At 41.4% G+C, this 12,622-nt stretch overlaps 1 protein-coding gene across 1 annotated transcript in view; it reads right to left on the bottom strand.

Moving 5' to 3' along the window:
- tnmd (tenomodulin) overlaps window positions 1-12,622 on the bottom strand; it is a 44,609-nt gene that overhangs the window by 6,231 nt on the left and 25,756 nt on the right. The window contains exons 4-5 of the mRNA XM_084010295.1: window positions 8,012-8,119; window positions 1,099-1,258 (exon numbers count right to left, since the gene is read on the bottom strand). Of these exons, the coding sequence (XP_083866421.1) occupies window positions 1,099-1,258; window positions 8,012-8,119 (268 nt within the window). The remainder of the gene's footprint in view (window positions 1-1,098; window positions 1,259-8,011; window positions 8,120-12,622) is intronic.

The raw sequence follows: 12,622 nt of genomic DNA, 5'->3' as shown, positions 1-12,622 counted from the left end.
ACACAACCGGTGACAGGATATTATCCTGTACTGTATATTATTGTATAAAATCATAGATGAACAACTTTTGAAGATATTTAAACTTTTCAGTTCAACGTTGAAATGTCTTATAATCCAACATACACTGTTTATTCAGAAATTAAATACTTTTGGACATTGTCTGGTCTGATATGGACTAAAATTACACTCAAGAATCGGATTTAGGATTAAATCCATCAGTTGATATTTTGACTCCATCGTCCTTTAAAAATAAGATAAAAATAATTAAATATATAAATATATCTTACATAATAATAATAATAATAATAATAATAATAATAATAATAATAATAATAAGTTGCTCTAATGACTTCCTGCTCCTGGGTCAAGTTGTTCTTTGTTCGTGTTGATCAGTGTTTCCTGTTTTATTTTGTTAGTCACTTCTCCTCAAGTCACTTCCTGCCTTTAAATGTTTTCCCGCCTGTTTTGACGATCTGCCCCCCCCTGATTAGTTTCTTCGTCCATTAGTCCTGCACTGCCCTCCCCAATCACTCATTCACTACATAAACCAGCCCACCTGCGTTGTTCTCTGCCAGGTCTTTGTTGTTCTTCATACCACAGTGTTTAGTGTTTCAGCTTTTCCTCTTAGTGATTTCTGTTCCTGTTACCTGCCTGCATTTGGACTTCAGCCATAAAGCCATTTTCACAATAAAGCATTCAACTCATTCTGCTGCTTCTAGTAGAAACCTGGTGGGACAACTCTGTAAAGCTCAGTAAAACTGCTTAGTCGAGGAAAATCACTCCTATTTTCAGGTTATTATAAACTAAAAAAAAACATACTTATTAATATTAGATTCCATTTCTGCCAAACGATCCCCTCAGTGCTACTGGACCTTTTCAAATAAAGCGAGGCTTCATACTAAGTAAAGGATCTGAGTGCTTCTTCCCCCACCGACCATCACTCTCTCAACTTTCCCAACACACAGAGCAGCCTGGACTGGATGCTCATGCGGTTTGGAAAACATGTGGTCCCCATGGACCTGCACACGGCCTGTGGGGATGCCCTCCAGCGAGTGTTAATAGTCTGCATTTAGAGCCAGAGATGCCCCCTGCTCTCACCGCTCAGAGGGGAGGGATGGATCCAGTGGATGGGCAGCTCCTGGCAAATCTCCCAGATCTTGGAGTCGAAGAGGAAGGCTGGGTTAACGATGGGCTCCTCGGCGGGAACCCACACTTGGGAGTCTTCCACCTTCGTATCCATGGCCTCCGTCTCATCCACCTGTGAGCAAACACCGCACACGCTGACACACACACATATATACATAATACGGCGTGTCAGAGCCTGCAAAAACGTCCAGGCCCCACGCTAAGTATAGTGGTGCGTTTGCTCTCTCCTACCCTTAAGCAGCAGCTCCATCCTCACCGTTTTTTATGTATCACCTTTCTGTCTGCTGAGAGGGCGGCCGCTTCCTGACTCCTGACTCCCTCTGCCCTGACTGCCTCCTCCTTTTCTCGCGCCCTCTTCTCAAGCCTGCGGCATGTTCTTTCTATTATACATCATTGAAATTCACAGACAGTGATGATTTGACTTTTAAATGACTTTAGAAGTGGTCTTCATTACTCTGAGTGTGGCTGCAATATCGTTTAATGTGACAGACACAATAAAGCCTTGCATTCTCCTCCCTCCAACTCCTCCCTCCCCCCGTCTCCCCCACAATGCTTCGCTTGGCACCCAGCACTATCAGTGGGCTTAATTTGTTGATACTGTAGTTCATGAGCTGTAAAGTAAACTATTATTGCTTAATGATAGGGACTACATGTCAGTGTTGTCTAATAGAGACATATGAAGGGGATTTGGTAATGCTTTCCCCTAACAGTGCTGATATTTGTTTTCTTCATGTATATGTAAATACACACACAAACAAACCCCTCTTCCCGTTCTCTTGTTAATTAGCAACCCAGAACAGAAAAACAGTTCGCTTGACAAATGTTTTTACAAGGTGATTTTCTCCCAGTCTAAAGCTTAATTGCACATTAGTTAAGCTTGACGTAGAATCCTGGGGCTATATTCGGAGCAGGAATCATTTATATTGGGTCGTGGGCCCTCCCTCACGTTCGCCCCTGTCACTCTCGCTTGAATTACAGTTTTGCGCTCCGTGCCGCTTCTTGTTTGTCATTGAGCGACACAGTTGTGACCTGCAGAGAGGAGGGGAAAAAACACTGAAGCACATTTTGTCACATGAAAGATAGTGTTTGGGCGCAGGACGTGCTCAAACACAAGATTTTCGATACACTTCCCGCCGACTTTTAAGCGCCGGCCGATAGACTAATGATGACCCGGAGGACGGGCGTAGCGGGATCGGGGCGATGCTGCTCTGGCAATGAGCTCATGCACTCGTTCCTGTGGCTGCGGAAATTAAAATCAAACTGGAGGAACACAAACAGCACTCGCTAATTGGACCTCTTAACCACTGAAGCCAAGTTAGTCTTCTCCGGAAAGTAAATGGAGGTCACGACACGGGGCTCACAACATGACTTTGACTTCACAGTTGAGAAACGACTCCAATAACTTGCAGGAGAGGGCCTGGGGGAAGTGGTAAAGGTCAGCATTTTAGCATGGGGCAGGGATTTCTAAATGCTAGTTGACAAGCACGAAGACAACATGATCACGGTGCTCCAGTTTATGCACACTTTCGAAAGTCTTTCCCCTTTTGCTATTGTCAAATTATATATTATTAGGACACAAGCAACTTTTTTTTTTATCAAGTATCGGACCTTGGGAATGATGGTAATTTGTTTTGTGCGGCATGCTCCTGGTGTATATGCTTTCCGCCCACAGTGCACAACTTAATTATACACCGGCCGTGCTGTAGTTAATGAATTTACCCTCTCCCGCCACTGTGGCCCCAGTGGGGGGAAGCAATGTCTATGTGACACATTGTTTAAAAAGGTGCTTTGTTTGCCAGACATTAACAATGATGTTCTCATGATACCCAAGAGATTCCACATACTGTACATAACACAGCGAGGGGGTTTCATTATAAGAGTGCCAGGTGGTGAATTTTTGTTGACACCCATATTAAAGCAACTTACAATGAGAGTGCAGGCTCTTGGTTTACCCTCATCCGACCAACTGGGGTCCTTACAGACCCCCGGAGGTATACTTTTTGTTCACGGCTCACAGGTGCTTTATTCTATCATTGCAATATCAACTTGTTCCCAATGACTTCACATCATTGTTTTCTGTTTATTAAAAGTATCACTTTTAAGAAACGGCAATATGCAAATTCACTTTCCTTAAAATACTGCTAATGATTTTTTTTATTCAGGTGCCATTAATAACTACTTGTGTTTAGAAATCTGTTTATATTTTGCCATGATGGTTGTTTCTTACAGTAGGCTATAGTTGATAATCATATGTCCTTGATAAATATGTTAATAGGATGAGGGCACCAAAGGCCCGACCACGCCTATTTAAAACAATTACATTTCGTGTAAATTAATCAATTAATCCTAATGGACTTTAAATTGGATTTGCAAGTAAATCTGTATGTTTTTTTCATTTCAAATTGGTAATTTTGACATGCAAATTTGTGTGGATGACAATAAGCATGACAGTGCTGACTTTTGAGGGAATAAACTAACAAAAACCTAGAGGAAGCTAGTTTATTACAGCCTTGTCTAGTTTTATTTAACCATTGCCTGACATAAGCTGCTCCACAAAAGATTAAAGGTCAGCAGATAATCATGAGACAGGAGTTGGTTGTTCAAATACATCTTTTGAATAAACTAAGTGAACATATGTCCATGATAGCTACTGTGCTACTAAGCTATAATAGAAATGGAAAGAAGTCCAGAGAGTTATTGTAATCGATGTTCCTGGCTGGCTCTCCTGTGCAAAGACGATAGAAGCATTTATTATGCTTTAGATGCACCTCTTTCTGGTGTGATTCGGCCTCACGACCAAATATGTCACCAACTGAAGAAACTGAAGGTTTTTAATTTTCTATTTTGCTAATCCTGCCGTCATGAATTGACTTCATATCTTCATGCGAATATAAGGCAAACCAAACCGTACGCAGTATTCACATCCTCGTCTGTTTTTCTGTTTGCAGTTGTTTTCCGAGTGGGAGGTTTTGGGTTGCTGGGTGAGCTTTGGTCATCCATATTAAGTGGCTGTTTAATGGAGCAAGCAGCATCAGTTGACAATGGTTAGGGGTGTGAGGGAGGTGGATGGCGATTTCCATGTCAGACTGAGGGAACTGGAATGAAGCTCAGGGATTACTCCCTCAGACGTTTCATAGAGAAGGCAAATTGAAAAGGGAGGGAAAAAACCCTGGCAAACAATTCATGTTTGTCACCTGGTTTTCCCTCACAGGGGCTGCATTTCCTTATCAGCCACTTGCAGTTTTTCCGCAATTTTTCCCATTGTCTTTCACCGCGGCTCTAAAGCCTGCCGCGGCTGCTCTGAGCCCTCGCTCCTAAAAGCCTGCGCCGGGGTTAAGCTAAGAACCATTAGTGCTTTATCTCTCACCTCTGTGAGCTTCATGTGTCTCACCACCCGAGGAGGAACGTGTCCTGATCTTCTCCAGGGATTCTCACCGAGGCCGTTGTCAAACGTCGCTGACAGCAGTCGTGGGCAGTGTACTCTGTTACATCGACTGCATGTCCTTGAGTACATTTTTTAAAAATAAATTGTGCTTCTGAGAGTAGTTGTTTTGCATAAGTTTACTGAAATTCACTTGCGGGACAATATGTGTACTTTTGGCTGACATTTACCGCTACTTTGACTGCTAAATTTTGCTACTGAAAATTGTTATATTCAGCTGAGCTCACAACATCAGTGAGAAATAAGACTAGCAAATCATAGCACCGTAGATAGACAGTTCTACCCCCCCTCACCCCTTCAGTGCAGTTCAAGATCATGGCAGAAGATGAAACGCCTCCGTCTCCTTCAGAAGAGGCACATCTCCGGCCCGACACCCAGACCAAATTTGCTTTTCAAATGAGAAGGAACAACACTCATATTATGCTCGGCCTGCTTTGTAAGCCCAAAACCCTGCACAGCTCAACCTAAAACGAATTCTACATCCAATTGAAGAGAAAACACTTGAGGATACATTAATGTAATAAAAATACTTCTATTCGTCAATATAATTATAAAGTAACAATACTTTAGAATACCGTTTCTGTTTACCCACCACTGGACAACAGACCTTAGTGGTTACTGTCACTGTTTATTAAAATATTAAAATAAATATTATCCTCGCACTAATATTAGCAGCAGTACACGGTGGTGTTACTAAAATGAATAATGAACATTTCAAACATGAATCACATTATAAGTTTGACATTTTGGGGATGTCATGTTTATTCTTGGATCCTCCTCACTGTGATCAGTCGATGGCCATGTGAACTCTGTACGTTCATCTCCCGGGGTCTAATATGAACACGGATCCCAGCACATACCAGAAATGTCTAGATCACCTTAAGTTATAAGTGAATTTGGCCGTTTATTTCTTTGCAAATGAATCACAGCATGTTGATTAATGGTGGACATTTTTTTACCTTCCAGTAGAGCCAGCTTGTTGATCCCGCCGTGGCCAGTCTTTATGCTAATCAGCTGGCTGTAGCTTCATTACCAGACAGACGTGAGCCAGGCAATGTCTTCATCTAACTCGAGCATGAACGTGAATAATTAGATATCATTTTGCTCCTTTTTACAGGGTCCATGGTGGAGAGCAGTTATCAGGCTCTAGTTGTTTAGCAAAACCTGGAAGCTGCTTGACATCTTCCTGAATCCATTTTCTTCAGATTTATACACTCTACGTTCCATGTATCATTTTGTAAATTAATGGTCAATACCATATTGCTATTATGTTGGTTATTATGTACACTCAACACATTGCACATATGTCTGTCCATCCTGGGAGAGGGATCTAGCCTGAGTCCAGACCTTTGAATCCACCCTCTCAACTGAGAAGACTGATGTGTCCGGCATCATGACATGAAAAAGTACTACGGGGCCTATCAATTAGCCAATCCTTGCTTTGTGCGGTGACTAAAGGCGCTGGCAAGCCGTAGTGATGACGGCAGACGGCATGTCTTCTCAATATTGCCCGACATCGTAGTTTGGATTTTCCAATCTGTCTCCAAACTCTACAAAACCCAGACGTCTGTAAATCAACTGAGGAATTGTTTCTAGGTAAGTCATAATTGTTTTGCTTCCTCCAGTGAGCAACTTTCATAGGAATGAATGGGTTTTTTGTGAGCTGGGTGTACACATTGGTGCCCCCCCTCCCTCCCATGTGGAAATTGGTTGGAGTGGAGTCAATGTCAGACTGAAGATGGAAACCAAATAGACAATTCTGTCTGATATCAGCCAAGGATCCCACCTCTTCCTGAGGTTTCTAACATATTGTGTGTGTGTGGTTGTGATTTGTGTCATATAAATAAAATTGAGTTGACTATTTCCCCAAATTTTAAACTATTCCTCCAAACATTTTTCAAAATTATGAACTCAACGTTTCCTATATTATATCTCATTTTGCAATAGCAAATACTGCTTAATATTCAGTTACAACAAATATTAAGCATTCAGCCAGCTCCTGGTATTCATTGGGTTGCTCAGTTAATCCCTGTAGTAAACCCTTTTCCCTCCATTTCCATCAGATGACCTTCCCCACCCACCTGCTCCCCGTTTCCCTCGTTAGTCTTTCAGCATTGATACCAGCCCATTTCCAGCATTTTGCTCTCTCTCTGCTGGATCCTCAGGATCCCGTTTCTGCGTAAGTGTGCCTGTGTTGGCCACTATTCAAGTAAATGTGCACTAACGAGTTGTGCTTTCCCGTTCAAACGGTAGTTTTTCTGCAGCAATATTGCCAAAGGGACTTTGTTGCCTTATCCTAATCACATACGGGACTTGGGATACAAATCCTGATCCAGGGTATCAAAGTCCTGCACTTCCACTTTGACAACCTCCCTAACTCGCATGCAGTACACATGGTGAAATAAATAATAATAAAAAAACGTTTGATTTTATTAAACATGGAGTAGAATAATCGATTTCACTCGTGGCAGTCATAATGAAGGCTTCCACAACTACTGGTCTAAGCACTACTCGGTTTTCAGGCTTTAGATGATTCACTTTGGAGCAGTGTATTAAACGAATTATGCTTCACACTGAACAAAAGAAGATAGAGATGGCATCGACATATGGTGCTGCCTGGGCAATTAGTATCTGTTAACGTGGATCAGACATTATGAAGATGAGAGGAAGAAACAAAACGCTGTTTGTTTGTTTGTTTTGTTTTTTTTTGGGGGGGGGGGGGGGGGGGGCATGTAACAGCTTGTGTTAAAGTTAAAACTGAGACTGGGTTTTGCTTTGACTAACAATTGGCTTATTCAGATTTTATTTTTTATTTTTTATTAAGCTGTGAGCGAGGAGCGTCCGATATTCGCCAGCTACTTCTTCCCAGCTACAATGTGAAATGCTAATGAAGCCATGCAAGTGGGATTTTCTCTTTGAACATACGGCCCACTCAGTGAATTGCACTGTGACACTGAAAAATTGGGAATTTTGATTGATTGCATTTCCTCTGTTCCTTTTGCTGGAGTTCACATACAACTAGAAGAACCCAGAGAATCAATCTAAACTTGAACGAGGAGCCTTGTGAATTTTTACAAAGAAATTGCCTTTTAAAAAAAAAACCTCTCTTACGCCCTTCCCCCTTAAGGCTATATAGGTAGAGCCTTTGGAGATGATTAAAAATGTATATTGGCTCAAGATTGACAGCGAGCACCATTTGATGTGAGCCACAAAGATGCTGTGGGTTTGTAGGCGGCTTTCCGACAAATTCCCAGGCACCGCAAACTAGTTTACTCTTCAGTGAGGAGGTGGAATGAGATGGACAGACGGAGGATTTGTGTGGCGCTCGCCGAGCTCGGCTGGTTATCTTCCTACAATATGCATGACGCCCTCTGTAGGACTACAGAGACTCTGAGGTACAGACAGAGGAGGGAGGAGGCATACCAGTAGCTCTGTGTCCTCAGCCTCCACCTCTGCCACTGTGGGTAGTTTCCTAGTTTGGGTCCTGATGTAGCACCTTTGATGTTCGGCAAACCGGATCCCAGTGATTCCCTTTGAGGAAAAAAAGAGAAACCAAGGTATACTCAGAAATTCAGATATGTATCATTCATTAGCTTTCTGTGATGTGGATATCCCTTAAGCACCGGGACGATCGTTTTAAAATGCTTGGCTTTTTCCCCCCAATAATCAAAGCTCTTAAAAAAGTCAAAGAAGTTAAAACCTAATGAGTGAGAAGGTGTGTTTTGATCTTTTTTTTTAACATGGTATAGAATGAATGGCTGCATGGCCGTTGCATCATAGCTGTCAGACAGAATGGAAGTAAAGGGGGGTGTTCCTCCGTGGCTGTATAATACCTCCTAGCACATATACATATACGTTGCATAGCACAGCCACATTGTTGAGAATGAAGTGTCTTCCACAGAGAGTGAGCCCGTTGAATTAGGCAGTTCCTGTCCTTGTCACACTCTTAATCTGGGCAGTCAAGTGGAGTCACACTCTTCAGCTCCACCGATGATCCTCATCCGTGTGGACTGTAACTCTATTCAGTCTGACACGTAGAGCCTCAATAGGCAAGAAAGACCTGTTAATTCTCTCTCGCTGCCAATTATTTGTTAATCTAAGATATTCAGCTGGAATAAGTCTGAAAGACTCTCGCTATCTCAGATTGTATCCAATTTATTTTCCGCGTAGACCTGCTCATTCAGCAAACTGTATTAAAACAGATGGCAGGATCTACATCTGGCACGGCTGCTTGAGAATTGTATCAACGGAGAATTGTAAATTGTATGAGCGGCACCATGGAAATGGACTTGATGCAATCTAAATTTAATTACGGTAACACGGTGATTGCTATGACATCTCCTTTGAATCGGTTAACTTGACCATGTGGATGCCTTTTTCTACATTTTCTGTGGCGCTGTCATTCTGGAAAACCAGATACCAGCCGCACATGACATGATACAAAGTGATGCCTGTCATAATCTACTGTGTGTAATTTCATCGGCGCAGAGAAAGGATGGGGCAATAATGCTCTCGAGCACAAAAGCATAATGTTTATGCCAGGCTTTATTGTGATGAGTCTCTGTTTAATTTGGATCTTCTGTATTGGTGAGCTGCAGCGGCAGATGAGGAGAGGGCAATGAGATACAGTGATTACTGGGGTCGGTCAATCAGAAAATGAAGACCGACACATTTACACAGGGATGAGAAATGGAAAAGCAATGTCGTTTAAACACACAATAATAAAGTATCTGCTTGGCTCATCCATGTGCAAGAGGCTCATCTATATAAGGGAATAGAGAGCATGTAACTGCATGCATCATTCAGCTTCTGTGAATAAAGGAGTAAAGTCACGTCGGCAGGTATTGGCTTGGTTGATGTAATCAACATAATTTTATGTATTTAAGGGACCTCTCTTGCTCTTTTAAATATCTAACCTCCAATCTAAATGGTGCTTTTAATTAGAGAATACAATTTTGTGTCAAATCTGCATAAAATATTACTTTCTTTCTTTTAAATCAAAACAGCATTACTAGCAAGCCCGTTTGTGTAACCTTATGTCTTAGCTTCATAAGTCTTCCTATACATTGCTTAAATTACTATTCGATTGCTGTATGTTGGCAATAGACTAGTGTAGGGATAATGTATTTTTTTAACCATCCTCAGAAGTTGGCATCGTATTGCATCGTAAGCCAATTTCGGAAACTTCTGAAAATATGTTCTGTGGCAAACAAGTTTATGACGCTTGCACATTTTTATTTGGAAAGACAGTGTTCACAAATGAGTGCCTCATTCATGATTCTTTTTTTTAAGCATGAATGTGAAAGTAAAAACCTAACTTTAGGCTGCAAATGATGGCGTCATGACGTTTTGCAGTCTCAACTAGCCACTTAGCAAGGATATGTCCTGACATATTTTATAACATAGAAAAAATGTTAAAATCAGTTAAGCCTGCGTTAACCGCAGACTTCATTTCAGGCATCTAACAAAAAATCCCCTTGAAATTAGAGATGAAGGAACCGAAAGGACAAAAATACTGACTTCATTTCTGGGTTTCAGGACTAATTCCTGCACCACGCTATAGCCTTTTCTACAATATCTGGACATCACAGGAGAACACCAAAATCTAAGCATGATGTAATATTACCGTTTACTAAACTCAACATCATTAGTAGTTTCCTACAGTCATGGATTTTCAAAATTGCTCCAAAGAGTTTTTGGTCAGATGAAAGGAGGATTTTCATAGCTGTATCGCTCTGAGCAAAAGATTCACTGTCCAGCTGAAGGAAAGATTGGCATTTAAAACAGATAGAAATTGCTCTCTGACCAAGGATCAGGGCTAGAGGGGATCGGCACTGACAAAGCTCAGTGACACAAACAATAGGTTATGTGTATCACACGCATATGTGCTTTAATTCAACATTTATATCGGCAGTACACATTTGAGCCACATGAGGGAGCCTCAATTCCGATAACTGTAGTCTTTATGAGGCTATTGCACATTCTGTTTTTACTGATGAGAAGTAAAACCGTGTTAAGCCAGTTAACTCCACCTTAATCTATAACTGATGAGAGGACATTAAAAGAATGAGACATCCTGTTAATTACGCCTGAATGCATTTATTTGATCGATCTCTACTTAATGTTTTCAACAACACACTCATAAAACAAAGTTGTGATTCATCAAATGCACGTCTCTTCTAAATGGCTGGTTTGCCTGTTCAAGATTATATAAAATGATGTGGAAATAGTCGGGAAGGTTCATTTATGCACAAAGCCACTCTTATCACCGTTTATAGATCAGGCCTTTTGTGAATTGGGTCGCCACACTTTGTCATTTTTAGAAAGTGGGTCCCCAGAAAATAAACGCTCTAGAGAATCTGCCAGAGCAACATATTTGGAAACCAGTAAGACATTCACAAAAAGGAAGAAAAAAAAAACACATTGAGAAAACCAGCATGTTACATCTGCATTAATATTAGACTACTTTTTACAGATTGGCTGTTTCTTCCAACATCTGTGGTGGTTTATGGACTCCAGCTTTGGGCAAGACTCCATCTGAAGGTAAGCAACTAAAACAAGATGATTGATAACTGCTGCAGTGTGGCTGCACCATAACTGGATCTGGTGAAGCTGGTATTTGTGAAGCAGACGGCTGATCTAGTGGACATGATGGCAAGTTAAAGCAATAAGGAAGAAATGCCAGCAACGCTTGCTGTGCTGAGATCTGAAAAATCTTATTGGAATGCACAGTTTGGGCTGTGGGGCATCATGTGGCATGATTTACAATGCATGCAATTAGTCTACGGTTTCCAGAGCTACTAAATCGTTCACTTGCCGGGAGTATTTATGAGTTTGTTTGAGTGTAAAAATCACCCGAGTGATTCTGGCTCTCTTAGGATATCTCTTTCTGCCTTTTTGTCCTTTCTATCCTGTTAAAATGAGTCTAGCATTGGTCTGAAACAACAGCGAGTAGCTAGTGCCTGTGGTCCACCGACCTGGTGGTATAATCTCCTCATTTTCCATTCCCCATGCAGCCCTCAGGCTTGATGGAGATTGTTCTGGAGGTGGCTTTGGCCTGTAACAACATGCAGCAGCCCTTTTTTTGTATTAAAAAAATCTATTCTAACATCAGCACACAAGCTACCACTTAGTATAACCTGTTGTTTTTTTGTAGGTTTCCTTCCATTTCGGGGGGAAAAAAAGAGAAGGAAAAATCACTGTTTAAATTACTCTGCTGGCTCGCTTGTTTCATAGTCTTCCATGGTGGAGCACTGAATCAAACAAACCTCCTCGAGGGCCGTGCTTCACTAACAGGAAGTGGAACAAGCAACAGGCAGATGTGTTTATGCAACTGTGTGTGTGTGTTTATGTGGGACACACACACACACACACACACACACACACACACACACACACACACACACACACACACACACACACACACACTGGTGCTTGCTGAGGAAGAGAGAACGAAATGGGGAGATTGATTGCAGAGGTTAAAGTTTTCCGGCGCTGTGCTGGGTTTCTATCATGCAGAGCCATTTTAGATTCACAAAAAACATTCTAACAATAACTCAACGTGGCTTTTTTTTTTTTTGTGATAAGTAGCATCCTGTAACATTTCACAGTAAATAATGACGTGTGAATAAGAACTTCCATTAACCAGTCAAAAAGCACACCTTCTCCGAGGTGCAGCATGTGAAACCTCCTGCGCACTCGAGAAAGGATTCGGGAATTAAAGGCAAGTTAATGAAGACTGTTGGAGACAAAATTCCTGTTGAAAAATGTGTGAGAAACAAATAGAGATGAGTATTTAATGGTGTTGTCTCTGTAGTGTGCAGAAGTTACTGTATAAAATGATCAGAACAAAGACGGTCTTTCAAGGCTGCCATGTGTGCACTCAAACACATAATCTCAGTACAGAGTACAGTTACAGATTCAGGTATTAAAAAGAGAAAAGTGTTAATATTAATATTTAAATATTTTTCTTATTTCTCAGATGTTGCAAAGGTTTCTCATACCTGTTTTCACAGAGTGGCAAAAGAGGAGGAA

The sequence above is a fragment of the Eutrigla gurnardus genome (genome assembly GCF_963514095.1).
Source record: "Eutrigla gurnardus genome assembly, chromosome: 5".
Lineage (NCBI taxonomy): Eukaryota > Metazoa > Chordata > Actinopteri > Perciformes > Triglidae > Eutrigla > Eutrigla gurnardus.
The sequence above is the reverse complement of the archived record's forward strand: the minus strand, read 5'-3'. Positions and strand labels throughout refer to the sequence as shown.